Genomic DNA, 23,713 nt, shown 5'->3' on the forward strand with positions numbered 1-23,713 from the left:
TACACACAGTATTCAAGATGTGGACGTACCATGGATTTATATAGAGGCGATATGATATTTTCTGTCATATTATTGATCCCGTTCTTGATGATTCCCAACATTCTATTTGCTTCTGTGACGACCGCTGCACATTGAGTGCATGTTTTCAGAGAACGCTCCATAATGACTCCAAGATCTCTTTCTTGAGTGGCAACAGCTAATTTAGACCCCATCATTGTACTTGTATAGTTAGGATTATGTTTTCCAATGTGCATTACTTTTCATTTATCAACATTAAATTTAATCTGCCATTTTGTTGCCCAGTCACCCAGTTTTGTGAGATCCTTTTGTAGCTCTTTGCAGTCTTCACAATCAGATGTTCTACACTGTCATGAGACCTCAACCACGCCCTTCGGTTTCTTACAAGACTTCCCTTCGAACCCATGGCCTCCTGCTCTCTTCTACACCTCTCTATGAAAACTACAATCCTAGTGGCCATATGTCTGCATGGAGAGTGGGAGAGATAGGGGCTCTATTGGTATACCCCCTGTTTACAATTGTTTTTGAAGATAAGGTTACATTATGACTGTACCCCACATTCCTACTGAAAATAACTTCACACTTCCACATAAACCGGTTTATCCATCTCCCCACTTTCTTTCCAAAACCACACCAGGATAAAAGGGAGGTGACACTACACACTCTCAATGTCGGGAGAGTCCTTTTATTTGGTGAGGATTAAGCCCTTCAGGAAATCTCGCAGACTACTTCTCTCCATTGCAGACAGATCTAAGGGAGCCTCAATCGCTAAACAAAGACTCTCGAGATGGATATCAGACTGCATTACCCCTTGCTATCACAATTATGGCATTCCACCTTCCTGTATGGTTCAAACTCACTCCAGAAGATCTCTCTCCACTTGCACAGCCTTACTCAGGAATGTTCCGATCACAGACATGTGCAGAGCAGAAACGTGGACATCTGCTCACACATTTGCTGAACATCGTGCAGTCACCCACATCTCAGCAGAGGCACCTTAGAAGTGTGTGAGGGGCCCACAGGCACCTGAACTGTGGCTGCACCCCACATGCCATGCCCCGCCTGAGGCCCTGCCCCTTTCTCCCTGTGCTCACGCCACCCATTGCCCCCAAGGCCCTGACCTCACACTACCTCTTCTCCCCAAGCCCCTGACCTTGCACCAACCCTTCCCCCAAAACCCCAGCATCACTCCCTCTTCCCCCCAAGACCCCGCCTGCTGCTCACTCCTCTCCCCACCATCACTTGCCTTTACAGCTGGCAAAAAGTGGGGGGAGGGCCTGGCCCCTTGATCCCCCCAGTTCCGGCACCCCTGCATCCTCTGCTATATTTTATTCCAGTTTCTGATGCTCAGGACTAGACTCGACTCTGAAACCCCACCCCTCCGTCACGGGTACGGCTGCCGAGTCGCCGAGACACCCACAGAGACACCGCTGCAAGAAGGAGAAAGGGTCCCTCACCTGGTGCCGTACCTGTCGCTCTCTGAGATGTGTCCCTGTGTGTGCTCCACTATTTGCCCTCCTTCCCCCCTGCTCTGGAGCTCTGACCTATGAGCTCTGTGGTGGAGAAGGAACTGGGGGCAGTTTGTCTGCACAGCGCTATATTGACCTAATGCGGAGCACGAGATGGGGAGAGCGGATGTGTGGGCCGAACAGAAACGGCTACCTGAAATCTCCGATGTGAGGCGCCGGGCTGTGAATACACAGAGCATGGAGTAACACACAACTCGAAGAACTGCAGTTACCGCACAAGGCGAGGAACCCTTTCTTATCCCGCTTTACACTCAGGAAACTGAGGCCCAGAGAGCTCAGGGCCGCAGTTCAGCTAGATACAAGCTTAACTTTATGTGTGTGAATAATCCCGTTATTATAAGTCAGTCTCTCGCTGTCAGGCATTTTGTCCAGCCCTCAAATAATTTTTGTGGCTCTTTTCTGCATCTTTTCCAGTTTTTCAACGTCTTTTTCCAAATCAGGTCAGCCAGTTGTTCCGACAGCCCCACGGCCAGCTGCACTGACTGCCAGCCACTGCTGGAGTGGCCCAGGGCAGCTGGCCCCGGGGACCACCTGACCAGCAGCCGGTGGGGCTGGCCCCAGAGAGCGCCTGAGCAGTGGTCCCTCGGGCGGCTGAAGCAGCTGCTGCTCAGTGGCCCCTGGCAGCTGGTGCCACTGGCCCTGCTCCCCCTCCAGCAGCAGCCCCGCTGAGATTTACTTAGGGGGACTTATGGTATGAATCATGAACTGGTCACAGGTGGGGAATTTTTTTGTTTATTGCCCATGACCTGTCCACAACTTTCTCTAAAAATACCCGTGACTAAAGTGTAACCTTAGGCCTGGTACACCGGTGACTGAGTGAGGGTCTAAGGTCTGTGATGTACAGGAGGTCAGACTACAACCCTTCTGGCCCTGAACTCTGTGAATCTATGATGGCAGCTCTTTGCTAGTATGAGAGGGGACCATTGCCCCCCAGAATCTCACCTCTTTGACTCTTCTTTCTTTAGAAAACCTGCGATCTGAACTGGAGAAAGAGAGAGGTAAGTTCCTGGGACAAGTTCCCTGAAATAACAGTAGGAATAACCCAGCTAATGCAACAAGATGAAACCTCGCCTCTTTCTTCCTTTTCTCTTCCAGAGATTCTGCGCGCTGAGCTGGAGAACGAGAGAGGTAAATGTCTGGGCTCTCCGGAGGCTTGAACAAGTTTCTCTCACTGTACATAGTCAGACAGACTTTGGCTTTTGTCTCTGCACTTATCTGTTAGGAGAGGCTCTGGGAATCAAACGGACGGGGAGCTCTGACTAATCATCGAGTGGGGTAACTGCTCCATAGATAAGGTTGCTGCTCAGTTTCCATCATAAGCCTGATTTCAGCCCCTTCCTTTAAAATCTGCACACAGGGGAATGTCCATATCCAAAACTGGTGGGTCTGCCTTGGCCCACGTACCTTTTTGCTACTGAATTTAAAGGAATGGAGGGGTGGGGGGGATTCTGATGCCCTGGAAACAGGGGCTCAGCGCAGTCCCAAAGTCTCCTAGCACTCTCTGACACTTTGAGGCACAAACTCAGTGAGAAGGAGCCAGCTCATGTTGCTGGGCCCATGAGCTGAGATCCAGTGTCCAGGGCCAAGGGTTAGCTCATTAAACCCTCACTGCCATGTTATCAGGGCCTAGCCCCTCACCAAGCTGCCTGGCACATGGGGAGTGTGGACACTACACCACAGGTGAGCCCAGCTAGGGCAGGGCCATAGGAGCCCAGCGAGGGTCAGATGCCAAGAAGGGGGGTGTAATCTACAGAGCCCAAAGCCACTAAGAGCTCTATGAGGATGGAGCTCAGGCCAGGAGACCTTGGCGGGAAGAGCGCAGCGGAGAGCACAGTGGAAAGGGCAAAGTGGTCCTTTAAAGGCAGATTCCCTAACCCAGGAGCTGTTGTAGAACTGACTGCATACCTATGTCTCTCTGTTTGCAGAGAAATCCCTGGCCGAACTTGGTAAGTGCCATGTGTCCCCTTTCCCCCACCCCAGATGACATTGTGTCCTTTGCCGGCAGTCCGTGCTCCGGGGAGTGCTCACCTCTTGGTGTGTTTGATTTCAGGCTGGAGTAAAGTCAGCAAAAATGCAGGTAAGTGAAGCTGGTATTTTAATGTCAGACCCCCTGCACCACTCTGCTGCCCAGCAGATGCGCACATGCCAGAAGTCACAGGGAAAGAGCAGTATGGTCAATGAAAATGCCAGATTCGTCCCCAGTTTACTTGCATAAAACAAATGCTCACACTTAAGTATGGAGTCCCGAGCTCTCCAGTGTAACTGCAATAAGTCAGAGTGCTCCTAAGGCCGGGAACTTACCTGCTGTCAATTCAGGGGGGTAGGTGCTCGCAGCCGTTGGTAATTATGGTTCAGAGTTGGGGTTTTACTGGACACATATGGTGAATTCTCATGTGTTGTGTTGTTATTAATTAACTTCATGAACTAGAAGGGTTCTAGGAAACTGTGTAAATTACCTTAACTGGCTGCGGGTAATTGTCTTAATGCTTTTTGGACTATGGTGAAATCTCTGTTTTTACGGAGTTGTCAATCAGTAGCCCTTTGGCTAATTCAGTTCAAATATGGCAGAAAAATTCTACCTCAGACCTGGACCAAATCTACCAAATTTGAGTCTGATAGGACTTTGTGGGTATTAGAATAGAGGGCTCCCAACTCGGGTGTAGATTGGAAACTCAGGTGCTGTCTTAGCTGTGGAGACGTGGTAGCAGCCCCAGAGCACAGATTTTGTGGTGGGTGACTACTGAGTTCTTTTAATGGTTGAAATGATGTCCGTGTGTGTAACACCTGAGCTCGTTCCTTACTGGGGCCTCTGTAGAGGTTACAGACAGGCCCAATGGGAGCTAGAGGCATCTCCAGCTCTTCCAGGGGAACTATTTGCCCCTTTTGCCTGGGAGGAGAGCTGCAGTGAAATGCAGAGAAGCAGATCCCTGGGAGTTAGAGGCAGGAAATCAGAGAGTGTCCTAGCCAAGACAGAGCTGGCAGGAGGATGGGAAACAGCCTCGATGGGCATAGGCACCAACTTCTGCTGGTGCCAGTGGGTGCTCGACCCCTCCTCTACCCCCAGCCCTGCCCTGACTCCACCCCTGCCCCGCCCCATTCCAACCCCTTCCCCAAAGTCCCTGCCTCAACTCCTCCCCCTCCCTGCCCCTATTGGACTCCTTCCCCAAATCCCCTCCCCGGCTCCGCCTCCTCCCCTGAGTGTGCCACGTTCCCGCTCCTCCCCCCTCCCTCCCAGAGCTTGTTACACCGCGAAACAGCTGTTTTGTGGTTGCAAGCACTGGGAGCTAGGGGAAGCAGGGACACAGCGTGCTCAGGGGAGGAGGCAGAGGTTAGGTGAAGTGAGGTGGGGGGGGAGCTTGGCTGCTAGTGGGTGCAGAGCACCCACTAATTTTTCCCCGTGCGTACTCCAGCCCTGTAGCACCCACGGAGTCAGCACCTATGCAGTGGGCTGCACTCTGCCCCTGATGCTCTGCCCTATCTCTGCAGCGATGGTGAGTCTGGATCCGGACACGGCTCATCCCAGCCTCAAGGTCTCTAAGAATCGGCAATCTGTGAAATGGAGGGGCCTGCAGCAGGACGTGCCTGACAACCCTGAGAGATTTGACAGTGAAACCTGCGTGCTGGGCTCGGAAGGGTTTGCCTCGGGGAAACACTACTGGGAGGTAGCGGTTGGAGGTGGTAGGACCTGGGCTGTGGGGGTGGCCAAAGAATCTGTCAGGAGGAAGGGCTGGATCTGCTTTTCTCCTGAGGAGAGGATCTGGGCCGTGGATCAGTGTGGGAGCCATTACCGGGCTCGCACCTCCCCAGAGACCCTCCTGCCCCTGACTGGGAGCCCTGGGAAGATCGGAGTGTATCTGGACTATGAGCGGGGCCTGGTGTCATTTTATCATCCTGGTATGGAGGCCCCAATCTACACTTTCACCAGCTCTTTCACTGGGCAGCTCCACCCTTTCTTCTGGGTCTACTCCCCAATCACGCTGTGTCCCTGAGATATGGCATTGTGGGGATAGCACCTCTCACTGGTCAAAGACGTTTTTTGTTCTGTTGTTTTCCGAAATGGACTAATTTTTCATTTTTAAATATTTTCCATTATTTTTTTATTCTTCTCAAAACTTGGAATTTTCCAGAATGAATATTTTCAGTTTTGAAAATCCTACCATTTGACTAAGCTGAGGGCTCAAAATTGGCAAAGCAGAAGAAATCCTGATATTATGGTGATGAGTGTGGTGTAAGAAGCTACATAGAATAGAACAGAACCCAATAAACAATACATAATGGGACCCCTCCGCCCAAATGAAAGGTTTAAGTTGAAAATTTTGTAATAATGGAAAAAAAAAAAACCCTCAAGAAAATCCAAATGTTTTCACAAAAAAATCTCTTTTTGTAAACCGGCCAAATTTCCTCAAGATATTTTTTGAATGAAAACTTTTGTTCAGCTCTAATTAACACCTGTAATTGCACATAATCAATGAATGTTTCCTGATTCTTAGTACTGTAATTTATCAATTGATCATCATTGATAAGTGGAAGGGGTAAGAACATGTGTCAAACCCTGTCCCAAAACATCACATTGTCCAAACTGGATAAAAGGCTCCAAGAAAGTAGATTCCTAACCAGTAACCATGTTCTGCGACATTACTGGTGAAAGAAATGGAGTCAGAGGAATGGAGGGAGCTCCGGTTCTCTGGATGAGTGTTGATCATGGGGTTCACAGCATCCAGGAATGCTGAACCTAAACCCAAAATGACAGGTATGTCCTACACCAACTCCATGTAGAGTTTTAGGTCAGAAGGGACCATGAGATCATCCAGTCAGACCTCCTCTATATCACAGGCCACCAACACACCCAGCACGCTCACATCAAGCCCAACATCGAAGATTAAACCAAACTATTGCAGCCCACAGGAGACTAGACTCTTACATGCCAAAGCCATGGAGGCCCACCCAGCCTGAGCGGAACAAAGCATGGGGGCAAAAACTAGATCAGTCTCATAATACTTCCCCAGCCTCATAATACTGCCCTTGAGGGGCGCTAGCCTTCTCCACCCCCACCCACCTCGGCTCCAGTGTCTCTGGTGTCTAAACAGGATTTTCTTAAATCAAAACAGCCGCCTTCTCCCATCTCCTGCTGCAGGATGAAACGAAAGCAGTGCTTTCTTATGTTAGCCGCAGGATCTGATCATCTCCTCTATTAATTGGATGATTTAAGGAGCTGATGACCCAAACCAACATCATTGTTAAACCACTGACTTATGGAGTCAGTCTCGGTTGTGCCCTGGATTTGATCATTGTTTTCACAGGTTCACAGATTTCAAGGCCAGAAGGGACTGTTGTGATCAGCTTGTCTGGACTCCTGTGTAACACAGGCCAGGGACCTGCCCCACAATAATTCCTGCTCGAACTAGAGCAGATATTTTTTTAAAAAAAATCATCCACTCTTGATTTAAAAATGGTCAGTGATGGAAAATCCACCACGACTCTGGGTAAATGGTGCCAATAGTTAATTACCCTCACTATTAAACATGTTTGAGAGGGATAGCCATGTTAGTCTGTTTCAGCAAAAACAATGAGGAATCCTGTGGCGCCTTAAAGACTAACAAATTTATTTGGGCATAAGCTTTCATGGGCTGGAACCCACTTCATCAGATGCATGAAGTGGAAACTTCAAGTGGGCAGATATATAAACACATGGACACACAGGTACAAGGCCTGACATGTACCCCTGGAAGATGGCAGGTTCCAGGGCTGCTACCAGCAGGTCAGGCTCCAGTACTAGAGCTGGCCTGGCTACAGAGCCTCGGGCTCAGAGAGACACCACAGATGCGCCTGTCACAAGATCCTTTCATGCTCGGCCCGGCATGGCGGAGGTTAGCTTCTATAAGGTCTGTTACACACAGCACCGCCTAGTGGCTGAACTTCACCATGCCATTACAAGCCCGGACACTGGAAGGGTTCACTCAGAGAGCCCAGAGAGGGGCCAGAGGTGCAGGTAACCCTGTAACCAGGACAGGTTCCCTCCCAGATCTGCCCCTTTACCATGGCCATGTGCTCTAATACCACCTGGCCACAAGCAGCCCCTACCCCCAGGACTGTGCAGCCTCTCCTGGGCACCAGTCCAGTGCAGCCACTCCAACCCATCTCCGAGTACAGCTGGACAAACTCTGGAGGATGTGTTTGTGTGTGTGTGTAATTCCCACCCTTGTATTCCACCCCACGGTGAATGCTGTGGAAAGGGTCTCGGTAAAGGTTGGACAGCTTTGGTCAAGCCCTTGCATGTTATTATCAGTCCATTACTGGTATTATTTGTTTACAGCACAGCAGTGCCTAGAGGCCCCAGTCAGGATCGGGGCCCTGCGATGCTAGGAGCTCTACAGACAAAGAGCACAGACAGGTCCCTGCCCCGGAGCGCTCAGTCTGACCAGAGAGCTGTATCACGCAGCGGGAATGTTCTGTACTATTTACATGGCCCCTATATGTTGCATTGATGCCAGTGGGAGACAGAGGATTGTTTGCGCTCAGGGCAGGCTGAGAGACATGTTACCTAGCTGAGACTAAATGGGTCATTGGGAAAAGACTGACTGAGGCAAGCTCCAGTGTGAAGACAATGGCAAAGCCCATCACCAAGACATTGTTGCCCAGCAACCAATGACCCAGAGGAGGTGGATTTCCCCACTTCACAACAGGGAAGCTGAGCAACATCCCCCAGCTCGAGAACAAAGATGGGAAAGGTGTGAGGTGGGGGATCAAAGCTCGTTTCTGGAAGGAGTCGGGCTTTCCCCTGGAGTCTGACCAAGAAGGTCAGACTGAGAGACAGACAGAACTTGAGCAATGGGGTTCACTACAACGTGGCTGGTCTCTGGGCTAGCCAGAATGGACTTGAACGGTGCTTTAACCTTCAGTTCTCTGTGCCAACCTAAGAACGTCCTATGCTGAGTCCAGTTGATTAATAGACCCGACTGTTTTGACAACATGATGTGAGTGTCACCACAAATGCTTGCTGAGGTGCATTAATCCCTGAGGAGCGGACAAGTCTCTACCAGGACGTAGTCTATCACAGTAGGACTTGCTGAACAGAAATCCCGCTGTGACCCAGCAGTGCTAAAGGTCCAGTCGAAGGAGGCAGTGAAGTGGTGTTGCTTATCCTGCAGGCCGAGTGGGCCCCCTGGAGGGTCTGGTAGACTGACGGGGTTCCTCCTAGAGCCTGTTCCAAAGCTGGGGGTGTAGAACTGATCCCGTGGATCCACGACAGTTGGTGACAGCGGTGGGATGCTGAATGCACCAGTAGTATTTTGCAATAAGTGACTTGCAGCAGTAAAACAAGGGTAGTCAAAGGAAACAACAAGAAAAGGGCATATAACCTAGGCCCTCGTTCGGCGCTGGTTAGGCCACCTCCCTAGGAAGAGCATGACAAACCCTGTCCAGGGAGAGGGCTAAGCCTTCTGGAGACTGATGAAAGGGCCAAGAAACAGGTTCCAGACCCAGGTGGGTTTTCCAGTGAGGCCTGAGAGCAACAGAGGCGGCAGCAGGATGCCCCCAAGAGCCAGTTCCCCGCCCAGCAGGGTGCCCTCGTGATTCAGGTCCCCTTTGATAGATTAGAAGAGGCGGGAGCTGAAGGCGAAGGAGCTGGCAGAGCATGAGGAGAAGCAGGAAAAGCATGAACTACAGCTAGAGAAGTGGAGGGGCAAGAGGACCCACAGAGGGGAAGTGGGGAAAGACCCTGGGATGCCAAGTCCACAGGGAGCCTAGATCCTAAATGGTTGCTCCAGATAAGGAGGGGGGACATGGATGCCTACCTCATAGCCTTTGAGAAGGCATGTGATTTGAACCTGGTTGATCCTGCAGACAACTCCGCAGTCTCACTCCCTTACTTGGCCCTAAAGGTACAGAGGCATACAGCCGAGTGGATGGAGCTGATAGTGGTGGCTATGAACGGTTCAAAAAGGCTTTACTGATTAAGTATGACTTGGCACTGGGGTTATAGGAAAAGCTCTTGGGGTGTGCAGAAGACCCCGGGTGTGACAGATATAGAAGCCACCATTCTGAGGGGAGAGTATCTCCACAAATGAGGTTAGGGTGCAGGTGTCACTACCCTGGAGGATTTGTATAATCGGGCTGGTTTGGAACAACTCTACGAGCTCTGTCCCCACTAGCTTAAAAGATGGTTAGTGGACAAGAAGCCTCAGGCTCTGCGTAGTGCAGGCGGGTTGGCAGAAGAGTTTGTGGACAGTCGCTCTGGGTATCGAGAGAGACTCAAAGGGGACTGGGAAAGGAAACCGATGGGGGCACCCCAGAAGAGGGACTCAGATAAACCCAAAGTGGGGGGAGCGGCTGATGCGGGGAGACCTCATCCAAGGGCTCTCAGAGACCTGACCTGTAATGTCTGCAGAAAACCAGGGCCTAAGTGGGCGAAATGCTCAACGGGTTAACTCGGTGAGAGCCCAGCCAGAGGGAATGCCACCTCCTTGTGCCTCTGGGGCTGACAGGTGACCTGTAGCTCAACCTCAGAGCGTGAACTACCTGACTGAACATTTGGAGGAAAGCAGACTCCCAGCCAACTCCTCGGGACAGTGACGGAGGGGCTCCCAGACAAGGCACCGGGATACATGTGCTATTGTACTCTCTTGGGCTCACACACACAGCTGACCTCTCGTGGGAGCTGAAGGGTGGATAATGGGAAGACATTCGGGGTGGAAAGATTCTGGGACAGAGAGACCCCTTGTCACACCCTGAGTGGTGCAACCGCATCAAGGGCTGGCCTGAAGGGCTGTGTAACATGCCTCTTGGGGCCGAGGGGAGCTCTCATGTCAGGACTCCACCCCTGCGGCTCCGGGCTGAGCGCTGCACAGGTCTCCAGGAACCTACACTTCAACCTCCCCACATCCGGTTCCCACAGCCGTTCCTCCCAGCTCTGCAGCACTCTCCTGCCCCACCAGCCCATGCTAGTCGGCCAAGCCCAGATGTGGCACTCCACCCAGGGAAGCCACTCCAGGAAAATGTCATGCAGAGGTAACTGCCCAATTTCCTCCTCCTCCTCTGCCAGCCATACATCCAATGCATCACTGGGGGTGTCTCCCAACCCGTCCAAGCTGTCTGGCTGTGTGACTGCCATGACACGTGGAGCAGCCTGTTTGTATCAATGACTGTGGGGATCGCACCACTCAGAGGTGTTTCCTACATGCTGCCTGGCAGCTACCTAAGTTCCCTCTAAGCCGTGCGGCTGTGCAGCAGGCTATCAAGGCCGTGCAGGCGGGAAGAGGTGCCTCTCCCTTGGCCCCGGGCTGCTGCACAGAGAGAGGGCTGGGAGGACTCCTCACTCCCCGCTGCAGCCTGTACCCTTCATCCCTGGATCCACCCCAAAGCCTGCACCCCCACCAGGAGCCCTCACTCCCCGCACCCAAACCCTCTGCCCCAGTCCTGAGCCCCCTCCTGCACCCCAAACCCCTCAGCCCCAACCCCACCCCAGAGCCCACCCCCGCAGCTGGAACCCTCTCCCCCAGCACTCCAACCCTCTGCCCCAGTCCTGAGCCCCCTCCTGCACACCAAAGCCCTCAGACCGTTATTGCTCCTGAATGTATCCATTTTATTAAATAACATGCTATCAAGTAGAAATGAAAAGTTGGACCCTACCCCTATGCTGGATAGACAAACTGGAGGACTGGGCCAAAAGAAATCTGATGAGGTTCAGCAAGGAGAAGTGCAGAGTCCTGCACTTAGGACGGAAGAATCCCATGCACCGCTACAGGCTGGGGACCGACTGGCTTAGCAGCACTTCTGCAGAAAAGGACCTGGGGTTACAGTGGACGAGAAGCTGGACATGAAGGCTAACAGCAAGAAGGCTAACGGCCTATTGGGCTGCATTAGTAGGAGCATTGCCAGCAGATCGAGGGAAATGATTCTTCCCCTCTCTTCGGCACTGGTGAGGCCAAACCTGGAGTACTGTGTCCAGTTTTGGGCCCCCCACTACAGAAAGGATGTGGACAAATTGGAGAGAGTCCAATAGAGGGCAATGACAATGATTAGGGGGCTGGAGCACATGATTTATGAGGAGAGGCTGAGGGAACTGGGCTTATTTAGTCTGCAGAAGAGAAGAATGAGGGAGGATTTGAGAGCAGCCTTCAACGACCTGAAGAGGATGGAGCTCGCCTGTTCTCAGTGGTGGCAGATGACAGAACAAGGAGCAATGGTCTCCAGTTGCAGTGGGGGAGGTCGAGGTTGGATATTAGGAAACACTAGTTCACTAGGAGGGTGGTGAAGCACTGGGATGGGTTCCCTCGGGAGGTGGTGGAATCTCCTTCCTTCGAGGTGTTTAAAGCCCGGCTTGACCAAGCCCTGGCTGGGATGATTTAGTTGGGCTTGGCCCTGCTTCGAGCAGGGGGTTGGAGTCTAAGTTCCCTCTCAGCCGCGCGCTCGCACACCAGCAATGAAGGGCCACGCAGCAGGGGCCTGGAGAGGAGAGGGGTAGATGGGAGGGGAGCCAGCTGGGGATGAAGGGCTGCCGCAGGCCTCTCTCCTGGCCCCGGAGCTCCCTCTTGCCAGCGCCCGGCAAGGGAGAGAGGCCCCTTCCCCCCAGAGCACCGTGCTGCTGGTGGGGAGAGGGCCTGGGGGACTCCTCTGGCCCGAGCCCCCGCGCAGCCCCTTTGGGCCCAGGGCTATTCGATTCTGTGGCCCCCAGGCTCCAGGCTGTAGTGAAAAATGCAGGGTTCAGAGCGCAGGAGGGGCTGCAGGTTGAGGCAGCGGGGTGGGTGCGGAAGGTGGTGAGGGGGCCGACTGGGGGTGCGGGCTCTGGGGCAGGGCTGGGGATGAGAGGTTTGGAATGCGGGAGGGGGCTCAGGGCAGGAGGTTGGGGTGGGAGTGGGGGTCTGGGAGGGAGTTAGGGTGCAGGACGGGGCTCAGGGCAGGAGGATGGGGTGGGTGTCTGGGAGGGAGTTAGGGTGCGGGAGGGAGCTCAGGGCAGGAGTTTGGGGTGGGGTGGGGGTCTGAGAGGGAGTTAGGTTGCAGGAGGGGGCTCAGGGCAGGAGGATGGGGTGGATGTCTGGGAGGGAGTTAGGGTGCGGGAGGGAGCTCAGGGCAGGAGGTTGGGGTGGGGTGGGGGTCTGGGAGAGAGTTAGGGTGCAGGAGGGGACTCAGGGCAGGAGGTTGGGGTGGGGGTCTGGGAGAGAGTTAGGGTGCGGGAGGGGGCTCAGGCAGGAGGTTGGGGTGGGGGTCTGGGAGGGAGTTAGCGTGCGGGAGGGGGCTCAGGGCAGGAGGTTGGGGTGGGGGTATGGGGTTTGAAAGGGAGTTAGGGTGCAGGAGGGGGTTCAGGGCTGGGGCGTGAGGAGCGGGGTGCTTGCCTGGGGCAGCTCCCATTTGGGGGCGCACTGGGGTTGAGGCAGGCTCCTTGCCTGCCCTGGCCCTGCGCTGCTCCTCCCGGAGTGACCCTGCAGCTGCCGGCACGGCACGGATGTCCCTGGCTGCGGCCCCGGGGGGGGAAGGTTGCTCCTTGCGCTGTCCTGCGTCTGCCTGCAGGCACCGCCCCCACAGATCCCATTGGCTGCCGTACCGGGCCAATGGGAGCTGTGGGGGTGGAGCCTGCAGGCGAGGGCAGCGGGTGGGCGGAGCTTCCAGACACTCACAGCTCCAGCCCAGCACGGTGGGGGAGGGACAGCAGTGCACGAAGCCGCCTCCCTGCTCCCCGCTAGGAAGGGCCGGATGCAGGGACGTTAGTGGCCGCAGTCCAGGGTCCCGGGCTAAGGGGGCCCCACCAAAAGATCTGCACTTCTGGCAGCCTGGAGATCTTTTGGCAGAGTCCCCCTTAGCCCAGGGCGGCAGCCCCTAGAGCCCCTGCATTAATCCTGCCCTGTCTGCACCCCAAACTCCTCATCCCCAGCCCCACCCCAGAGCCCGCAGCCCCCACACCTCCCAGCCACTGGGTCTCATGATTTATAAAATTGCTATATGCAAAAATCCAAATAGTGAAAATTAATACCCGGGTCCTGCAGACACTTAAACAGACACAGAACTTTACTCTAGAAACAGTCCCGTGGTTTAAAGTTCAGTGAGCGTTTGCAGCGTCAGGGACTCCGTGTATTTTTATTAAGAACTTGTCATGTAGTGGCATAAAATCTGTCACTTCAACAGTGAAACAATTTTGTTTTAACAATAAAAAGTTATTTAAACTCTCAGTAATTTACAATAGCAATTTTTTTATACCAGCCAAAGTTTTCAAAAAGTGGAGCCCAATATTAGGCTCTTCAGCCTGCCTTTAGCCACCTAAGGGAGGGGTTTTCGAGAATGCTCAGAGCACAAGCCCTATTGACTTCAAACTGCAAATCCTGATGGTTGAAGCATTTCAGCTCTTTACTTGTGGAAGTACAGTGTCCTGGCCAGAAATCCTCTTGCTCTTCCACGTCGCTTTTCACTAGTAGATCTCAAAGCTCTTGACCAAGGAGGCGCAGAGCACAGGCTTCTTGATTTTCAATTCTGCGTCTGTATAGTCTCATACTAGGGGATATTAATGAGGCCTGTGTCTTTTTCAGCACAGATGAGCATTTTAAGTGTGAAACTTCTTAGGAGAAAAATATTGACATAAAATCCGAAATCTTATGAACACTTAGGAAACGAAAAAAACAAACAAGTAGAAAACATCCACTTTGACAATTAAAGACCATAAAATGGAAGAGAAGAAATAGCAATATGTAGATAAGAAATTTGATGTAAATTTTTTAAAAAACCCTATATTTAAATGTCATAATTTAAATAAAAATTTTAGTTGTGATTTTTAGCCACCCTAAGAAGGGGAGCTCCCAAAGGGTGCTGATGAAAATGTGGTCAGGTAGGAGAAACACCAAAACAAAACCAAGACCTGTTGTTTGAAAACACAAGAACATAAGAACATAAGAATGGCCATACTCGGTCAGACCAAAGGTCCATCCAGCCCAGTATCCTGTCTACCGACAGTGGCCAATGCCAGGTGCCCCAGAGGGAGTGAACCTAACAGGTAATGATCAAGTGATCTCTCTCCTGCCATCCAGCTCCACTCTCTGACAAACAGAAGATAGGGACACCAGTCCTTACCCATCCTGGCTAATAGCCATTAATGGACTTAACCTCCATGAAATTATCCAGTTCTCTTTTAAACCCTGTTACAGTCCTAGCCTTCACAACCTCCTCAAGGAAGGAGTTCCACAGGTTGACTGTGCGCTGAGTGAAGAAGAACTTCCTTTTATTTGTTTTAAACCGGCTGCCCATTAATTTCATTTGGTGGCCCCTAGTTCTTATATTATGGGAACAAGTAAATAACTTTTCCTTATTCACCTTCTCCACACCACTCATGATTTTATAGACCTCTATCATATCCCCCGTTAGTCTCCTCTTTTCCAAGCCAAAAAGTCCTAGCCTCTTTAATCTCTCCTCTTATGGGACCAGTTCCAAACTCCTAATCATTTTAGTTGTCCTTTTCTGAACCTTTTCTCATGCTAGTATATCTTTTTTGAGATGAGGGGACCACATCTGTACGCAGTATTCAAGATGTGGACGCACCATGGATTTATATAAGGGCAATAAGATATTCTCCGTCTTATTCTCTATCCCTTTTTTAATGATTCCTAACATCCTGTTTGCTTTTTTGACTGCCGCTGCGCACTGCGTGGACGTCTTCAGAGAACTATCCACGATGACCCCAAGATCTTTCTCCTGATTAGTTGTAGCTAAATTTGCCCCCATCATATTGTATGTATAGTTGGGGTTATTTTTTCCAATGTGCATTACTTTACATTTAGCCACATTCCATTTCATTTGCCATTTTGTTGCCCAATCACTTAGTTTTGTGAGATCTTTTTGAAGTTCTTCACAGTCTGCTTTGGTCTTAACTATCTTGAGCAGTTTAGTATCACCTGCAAACCTTGCCACCTCACTGTTTACCCCTTTCACCAGATCGTTTATGAATAAGTTGAACAGGATTGGTCCTAGGACTGACCCTTGGGGGCAACACCACTAGTTACCCCTCTCCATTCTGGAAATTTACCATTTATTGTCTTTTAACCAGTTCTCAATCCCTCTTATCCCATGACAACTCAATTTACGTAAGAGCCTTTGGTGCGGCTTCAGAGTGATAGCTGTGTTAGTCTGTTTCAGCAGAAAGAACGAGGAGGACTTGTGGCACCTTAGAGACTAACCAATTTATTTGAGCATAAACTTTCATGGGCTAAAGCCCACTTCATCAGACGCATGCAGTGGAAAATACAGCAGGAAGATATATAGATATATATACACAGAGAACATGAGAAAATGGGGGTTGCCATTCTAACTCTTAATGAGACCAATGGATTAAGGTATCACAACAAAAGTGTTTTTTATTCCTGCTGCTAACAGCTCACCTTCATCGATTGGTCTCGTTAAGAGTTGTTATGGCAACCCCCATTTTCTCATCTTCTCTGTATCGCTATATCTATATCTTCCTGCTGTATTTCCCCTGCATGCATCTGATGAAGTGGGCTTTAGCCCATGAAAGTTTATGCTCAGATAAATTGGTTAGTCTCTAAGGTGCCACAAGTCGTCCTCATTAGCTTTTCCTCACTGATTGTGCTGGGGGCTCTGCCTGGCTCCAGCGCTCTGGTCCCTCAGCGACCAAGGCCACCTGGGAACCCTGATCGATTCCAGCTTCGAGAAGTGCTGAGATCCATCTTTCTCTTTCTGTGCCTCTGTCTCTCTCTAGGTATAGCCTCCTGACCCTGCCTCATGTGATCAGTTATAGTTTGCTAGCCCCCCACCCCACCTCCATGGGTGTTTTTGGCTTCTCCATTCACTCTGCAGCAACGCTCCTTGTACCCAAGCTAAAGATCCCTGCAGCCCCAAAAGTTCTCAGGGGTTTGCTCATCAAGTGGGTTACTAACAGAATGGTTGTGGGGTGAAGGTGGAGATAGGGATGTGCTGAACCTCGGGCATAGGGGGGTGGCAGATTAAGGTGTTGCTCAGCCCAGCCAGCTGAGTCCAAGGACATAGGAGGGGACCAGCTTTAAATTGCCGTTCAATCCAGCCCACTGAGTCTCGGGACACATCAGGGGTCAGCTTGTGAGTGCTGATGACCCAGTCCTCTCTGACATGCTATGTTCATGTATGTGTGCCTGTGTGTCTGTTCATGTTCATCACATTTGGGGGCTGGAAGACCCCAGCCCTGGGGAACCGAGGTCCTGCAGGGTAGCTCCATTGGGAGGGAACTTGCAGAAGGAAGGAGTAGCGATCCATAGGAAAACACAAGTGACAAAAGCAGCACATTGACAGAATTGCAGAATCTCCCCCCACCAGAAGAGGAATCCTAACAAATGGGCGTACCCCAAGGTAAAGGGCAATTCTGGTAACAGCTCATTTGGGGCTTCTTTGGAAGGGGGATGGACGTCATTCTTGGGACAAGTAACCTGCTATGGCCAAAAACACTTTCGCCCTGTGCGCCCTTCCAGACAAGTCTTATGTCCCAAATACTTTGGGTCTTCCGGGATAAGTCCCTGAATAATCAAGGATCTTGACCAAAAAGGTCGTCACGTCTAAAAAGGAAGAAAGGTTGTCGTTGTGGAGACCATGAAACAAGCCCTGCAACTTTTGGTCACGTATCCCGACAGTCCACAGGGTGCACATCAAGGGACGTTCAAAGCGAGACGGGCGTTCTTTTTGGGGAGACTAACCCCCATCGTGCTGACCAGGAGAAGGGGAAAGTGGGAGCCGGCAGTGCCATCTAGCGGCCAAAGGAGAAATCAGCGGCTTCTGGACCTGTGTGCGCCCTTGGTTCGGTTCACATGCAAAGCTGTGTCACGCCAGGTTGGGAAAACGGGGTTCTGCTGCACGACATCATCCTCTGGAATGACTCAACCTGATAGGACACCTCCTACGATACACTGCTCCGAGTGATGCTCTCAAACAGGTCCCCACAGCTCCCCAGCCTCCCCGCACTGGGAGGCAGGAGTGAGAGGATTGTTCTCCCCAACTGACAGAGGGAGAAACGAAGGCTGAGAAAGGCGATGGGCCTTGTCTTCCATCACACAACCTGTCGGGATAGAGTTGGGAACAGGACCCGGGTGTCCTGACTTTCAAACGAACCATCAGTCTGGAGTTTCACACACTGAATGATCAGAATAAAGGGACCTGCAATGAGCTACAGACCAACAACCCCAATGACTCGAAGGGACAAAGGCCTAACTGGGGGAAAATTGTCCCACCTTAACCTCCTGTTTTCCGTGCCGAGAATTTGGCCAGCACCGGGCGGATCAGCCTGCCTCGGTACCAAACCTCTCCAGGGCTCTTCCCTTCTCCACAGGGACGTTTGTCTTCTCCCTCAATGAGCTGTGGGAAAGGAGAAAACTCCAGAGAGGCTCCACCTCGCACTCACATACGAGACCCTGAATTCTCTCTCAGTCCTCAAGGAGACACCTCAAGAAGGAGACTCCCTGCAGCAAAGCCCCGGGGGTCTCTGAGATCCCCCTGCCCTGCAGCCTGTCCTCCCTGGCCGTTGTCGTGGACTCTCTGTGAGGTCACCGCCTCCCAACCGCCTTTCACCAATCAGCTGAGTGCTGCAAAAGGCCCTTGTGATGTCACTGCCACCCCCACCCCTGCCCTGCAGGGCTCATGTCCTGCCCCGAGCCGGCTCCTGTGCGTGTTTGAGCTGCTCCCCCTGGGTCACCCCCACACACTCAGTGGTCGTGCAAGGGTTCACGCAGGCCACACGTGGAACCATCAGGGGATGCTCAATGTGCCGCACTCGGTTTTGCAGAGGTTTGGAGACTTGAAGGCCAGAAGAGACTCTTAGATCATCTCATCTGGCCCCCTACACATCACAGGCCTCCTGCATGGCGCAGTCGCGAGTTTTGGACCAAAGCAGACTCCAGAAAGGCATCTCATCAAGGGACGGAGGAAGCACCACTTCACTTGGGAGTCTGGAGGAAATTGATGCTGTGGGGGGCAGGGAATTGACCCCAAGGCCACACTTGTGAGTCTGTATCATAACACACATGCACAACAGCACTGCGCGAAGTATGTACACGTCACCTTAACTCTGATGTTTCCTAACGTTTAAAGGCCTGGTCTCCAGGGTGTTCTTTGTGCTTCTAGGTCTATTTTGGGGAGAGATGCAATCATTTAGTTCAGAGTGGGAGCCGTGTTAGTCTGTAGCAGCAAAAAACCAAAACAAAACGAGGAGTAGTTCTGGCACCTTAGAGACTTACACATGTATTTGGGCACATTTGATGGTGTGGCTGATGTGATTAGGTCCGAGGATGGTGTCCCTAGACTAGATATGTGGACAGAGTTGGCAATGGGTTTGTTGCAAGGATCGGTTCCTGGGTTAGTGTTTTTGTTGTGTGGTTGCTGGTGAGTATTTGCTTCAGGCTGGGAGGCTGTCTGTCAGCGAGGACCAGCCTGTCTCCCAAGATCTGTGAGAGTGAGGGATCATCCTTCAGAATAGATTGTAGATCCTTGATCCTGCGCTGGAGATCTTTTAGTTGGGGGCTGAAGTTGATGACTGGTGGCGTTCTGTTCCTTTCTTTGTTGGTCTCTCCTGGAGTCAGTGACTTCTGGGTATTCTTCCTTTCAGCAGGTGGGGATTGTAGTTTGAAGAATGCTTGATAGAGATCCTGTAGGTGTTTTTCTTTGTCTGAGGGATTGGAGCAAATGCGGTTGTATCTTAGAGCTTGGCTGTAGAGAACGGATCGTGTGATGTGGTCTGGATGAAAGCTGGAGGCATGTAGGTAAGTACAGCGGTCCAGGATAGGGTGGTATTTATGTGACCATCGCTTATTAACACTGTAGTGTCCAGGAAGTGGGTATCGTGTGTGGCCTCTCCTTCTGCCCCTCCACCCCCACCAACATGATACAGTTCTGCGGTGACCTGGAATCCTACTTTCCACATCTCCGACTGAAGGAATTTTTCCAACACACCTCTGAACAACACACTAATCCACAGAGACCTTCCTACCAACACGACAAAAAGAAGGATTCTGCGTGGAATCCTCCTGAAGGTCGAAACACCAGACTGGACTCAAGTGCTTCACCCGACAAGCACGGACTGAAGTGGTGGAAAAGCAGCATCACTTGGCCCATAACCTCAGCCGTGCAGAACACAACACCGTCCACGGCCTCAGGAACAACTCTGACATCCGAATCAAAAAGGCTGACAAAGGAGGTGCTGTCGTCATCATGAATAGGTCGGAATATGAACAAGAGACTGCTCGGCAGCTCTCCAACTCCACATTCTCCAGCCCATTCCCCTCTGATCCCACTCAGGGTGACCAAGAGAAACTGCACCATCTGCTCAAGAAACTCCCTGAAAAAGCACAAGAACAAATCTGCACAGACCCGCCCCTGGAACCCCGACCAGGGGTCTTCTATCTGCTACCCAAGATCCATAAACCGGGAAATCCTGGACGCCCCGTCATCTCAGGCATTGGCTGGGGTGCTGGTCGCTCAGGGCCGGAGGAGAGAGTCGACACAGCCAGATACTCCTGCTGTCTGGATGCCAATGCCTGAGAGGATTTCATCGCAGTCTCTGACGAGGGGGTTCAGGCTCCAGCGCTCTGCTCTGTTTTCCCAGCCCTGTGCAGGGGGTTGTTTCCAGTTTCAGAAATGGGGCAATGTTCACACACTCCCAATGGGTCTTTGCATAAATCAGGCCCTAAGCCAGGGGCAGGCAAACTTTGGCCTGATGCCAAATCGGGTTTCAGAAATTGTACGGAGGGACAGTTAGGGGAGGCTGTGCCTCCTCAAACAGCAAGACATGGCCCGGCCCCCGCCCCCATCTGACCCCCGCTTCTCGCCCCCGGACGGCCGCCCCGGGCCTCCGGCCCCATCCAACCCCTCTGTTCCCTGAGGGGCTCCAGATCCCCCTGCCCCTAACAGCCCCACACTGCCCCATCCAACCCCCCCCTCCTTCCTGTCTGCCACCCGGACCTTCTGCCCCATCCAACCACCCCTTCTCCCTGACCGCCCCGGGACCTCCTGCTGCCATTCAACCCCCTGTTCCCCGCCCTCTCACCACCCCGACCCCATCCACCCCCCAGCCCCTGACCCCCCCCGAACTCCCCTGCCCTCTACCCCACCCCTCCCCTGCTCCCTGCCCCCTGACCGCGCTGCCTGGAGCCCAAGGACCAGCCGCCGGGCCGCACCGCACAGAGCCCCGGGGTCAGCCAGGCTCGTTGCCCCGCTGCCCGGAGCATGGGCCGGCGGCGCCGGGAGCGGAGGCTGCGGGGGGGGAACGGCAGGGGCGCGGCCGGGGGCTCTCCAGAACGGCTCAGAGCCCCCGGCCCCCCTTCTGCCCCCCCCGCTCCCCACATGTCGCAGCCACCCCACCCAGCTGAGACACCCCACCCCACAGACCCCTCCCCTCCCTACAGCCCCCCACAGCCATGCTATGTCCCCCTGGGGGCTGCCATGGTGCTGCCCCTCCCAACCCAACCCAACCCAACAGCCGCAGCCATGCCATTGACCCAAGTCCCCGATCCAGGTCCCCTATAGCCTCTCCCTCCCCCACATCCCTGCCAGACCCAGTCCCCATCCCGACAACCCAATCGCCCCCTGTCCACAACCCCCCTCTCCTCCTCCCACAGCACCAATCCATCCCCTACCTTCCCACAGCTCGCACCACACAGACCCCTCCACCTCCCAGCTGGGCCCCCTCCCCGCCCCCTGCCGCCCCACCCACCCCATCAGACACCCGCCCCCGCTGGTGCACCAGGGTTTCCCCAAGACCCACCAACAGCTGTGAATGGTGTGGGGGAGAAGGTGTTGGTATTTGGTTGTGTATTGGGATTTTGTGTATGTGTCGAGGCTTGTGGGGGCTTTGTGCTGGGAGAGAAGTTGATCCCTGATTTGGGGCCGGGGCTTCTCTGACTCGGGGTCCTATGAAGGGAGCCAGCCAGTCAGGCCGTGGCACAGGAGCCAGCAAACAGGGCTGTAAACAGGGGAGTCTGAGGGGGAGTTTGTCTTGTGGTGCTTGTTTGGGGTTTGTTGTTGCTGTGGAGGGTGGGGTTTGGGTGTTTCCCAGGTGAACAGGATTTAGGTGGGAAGGCGATGACAGACACGGAGGCAGCGGTGGGAGTGACTCATGTCGTGGAAGACGCAATGGAGATGACTGGCTGTGGAAGCTGCCGTATGTCCATGATCCTGGAGGGGGGACCTGGTAAGAGTTTTGTCTGCATGAAATGCCGTCTGCTCGAGCTGATGGAGGAGAAGATCTGAGGTTTGGAGATGCAGGTGGAAAGTCTGGTTGAGTTTAGAAAGGGGTTTGAGCAGATGATGGAGCAAAGACATGAGGTATCTGAAGGGAAAAGCTCAGACTTGCAGATGGAAGCAGGACTGGGGAATTCTGAGGGGAGACTGCTGGGTGAGGGAAGTGGTCAGTGGAAGCATGGGACTAAAAAAAACCAGGCAGAGGAAAAGACGGGCTAGTGAAGGAGAAATAGAGCTCAGGAATAGGTTTTGAGAGTTGGAAATTGAAGAAGGGGCTCAACAGGTAGTCACTGAAGGTGGAGGGGCAAGAAAGAAGAGAAGAGCAGCTAGTCCTATAGGAAAATGGGAAGAGTCAATGGAGACTACACCAAATATGAGCCCCAGGAGGATACAGGATGGGTTGAAGAGGATTACAAGGGAGAATAGGAATGGAAAGAACTTGCAGCCAGAGGGAACAGGGGATAGACTGGAGAATAGCATCGTCACCAGGGAAAGGCAGGGCTACGTGACCGGGGACTCTTTACTGAGAAGACTAGACAGGCCTGTAACCAGAGCTGATCCAGAGAATAGAAGGGTGTGCTGTCTTCCAGGTGCTAAGATACGGGATGTAGATGTGAGGTTGAAAAGGATCTTAAAGGGAGCGGGAAAGAACCCCCTAATTATCCTTCATGTGGGAACAAATGATACAGCTAGATTCTCGCTGGAAAGGATTAAGGGAGACTGTGCTAGGCTGGGGAAGACGCTTAAGGAAATCGAGGCTCAGGTGATCTGTAGTGGGATTTTGCCTGTTCCTGGAGAAGGGCAACAAAGGCGTGACAAGATTATGACTGTCAACAGATGGCTCAGGCAGTGGTGCTAGAAGGAGGGCTTTGGGATGTATGGCCACTGGGAGGCATTCATGGACAGAGGACAGTTCTCTCAGGATGGACTTCATCTAAGTAGGGAAAGAAATAGACTTCTAGGATGGAGGCTGGCACAACTGATTAAGAGAGCTTTAAACTAGGAATCTGGGGGAGATGGTTGGTTAGGGGATGTCCAGGTAATCTCCACGCCGGATTTTAGCCTTGAGAGGGAAGAAAACAAAGTAAGAAAGGATACAGCCGTGGGTAGGAGAATGGCTATAAGGAGGAAGGGCAGTGTGGATACCAGTCTAATAGGTTCTACTGGCTGTAGAATGACCGTGCCTCATTGGGTAAAGAAGGTGAGGGAGGCCAAACAGCAAAAATGAAGATGTTTGTACACCAATGCGAGGAGCCTTGGTAACAAAATGGAGGAACTAGAGGTACTGGTGCAGGAAGTGAAACCAGATATTCTCGGGATAACAGAAACAGGGTGGAATAGTCGTCATGACTGGACTACGGGTATTGAAGGGTATGTGCTGTTTAGGAAAGACTGAAATAAAGGTAAAGGTGGTGGAGTAGCATTGTCTATTAATGAGGAGGTAGAATGTAAAGATGGTATCAATGAGGAGGTAGAATGTAAAGCGATGGAATGGATAAGACAGAGTCCGTCTGGGCAAAAATGACGCTGGGGAAGAGAACTACTCGAGACTCCCCTGGGATAGTACTTGGAGTCTGCTAGAGAACGCCGGGATCTAATGTGGATATGGATCGAGCCCTCTTTAATATTTTAATGAAGTAAACACGAATGGAAACTGCGTGATCATGGGAGACGTTAACTTCCCAGATCTAGATTGGAGGACGAGTGCTAGTAATAATAATCGGGCTCAGATGTTCCTAGATGCGATAGCTGATGGCTTCCTTCAACAAGTAGTTGCTGAACCGACAAGAGGGGGTGCTTTTCTAGATTTGGTTTTGGTGAGAAGTGAGGACCTCCTAGAAGAAATGCTTGTAGGGGACAATCTTGGTTCGAGCGATCATGAGCTAATTCAGTTCAAACTGAATGGAAGGATCACCAAAAAATTAATCTGCAACTAGGGTTTTTCATTTCAAAAGGGCTGACTTTCAAAAATTAAGGAA

The 23,713-nt window shown here is 52.2% G+C and overlaps 1 protein-coding gene across 3 annotated transcripts in view; it reads left to right on the forward strand.

The window, feature by feature from the left end:
* Positions 1–6,049, forward strand: part of LOC125629607 (butyrophilin subfamily 3 member A3-like) — a 40,483-nt gene extending 34,434 nt beyond the window's left edge. For all 3 annotated transcript variants that reach the window (XM_075127379.1, XM_075127381.1, XM_075127380.1), the window contains 5 exons: positions 2,513–2,545; positions 2,643–2,675; positions 3,473–3,493; positions 3,598–3,624; positions 5,034–6,049. In XM_075127379.1, the coding sequence (XP_074983480.1) occupies positions 2,513–2,545; positions 2,643–2,675; positions 3,473–3,493; positions 3,598–3,624; positions 5,034–5,536 (617 nt within the window). In that variant the 3' untranslated portion in view covers positions 5,537–6,049. The remainder of the gene's footprint in view (positions 1–2,512; positions 2,546–2,642; positions 2,676–3,472; positions 3,494–3,597; positions 3,625–5,033) is intronic.
* Positions 6,050–23,713: the final 17,664 nt, after the last annotated feature.

Source organism: Caretta caretta, chromosome 4, assembly GCF_965140235.1.
Source record: "Caretta caretta isolate rCarCar2 chromosome 4, rCarCar1.hap1, whole genome shotgun sequence".
NCBI lineage: Eukaryota > Metazoa > Chordata > Testudines > Cheloniidae > Caretta > Caretta caretta.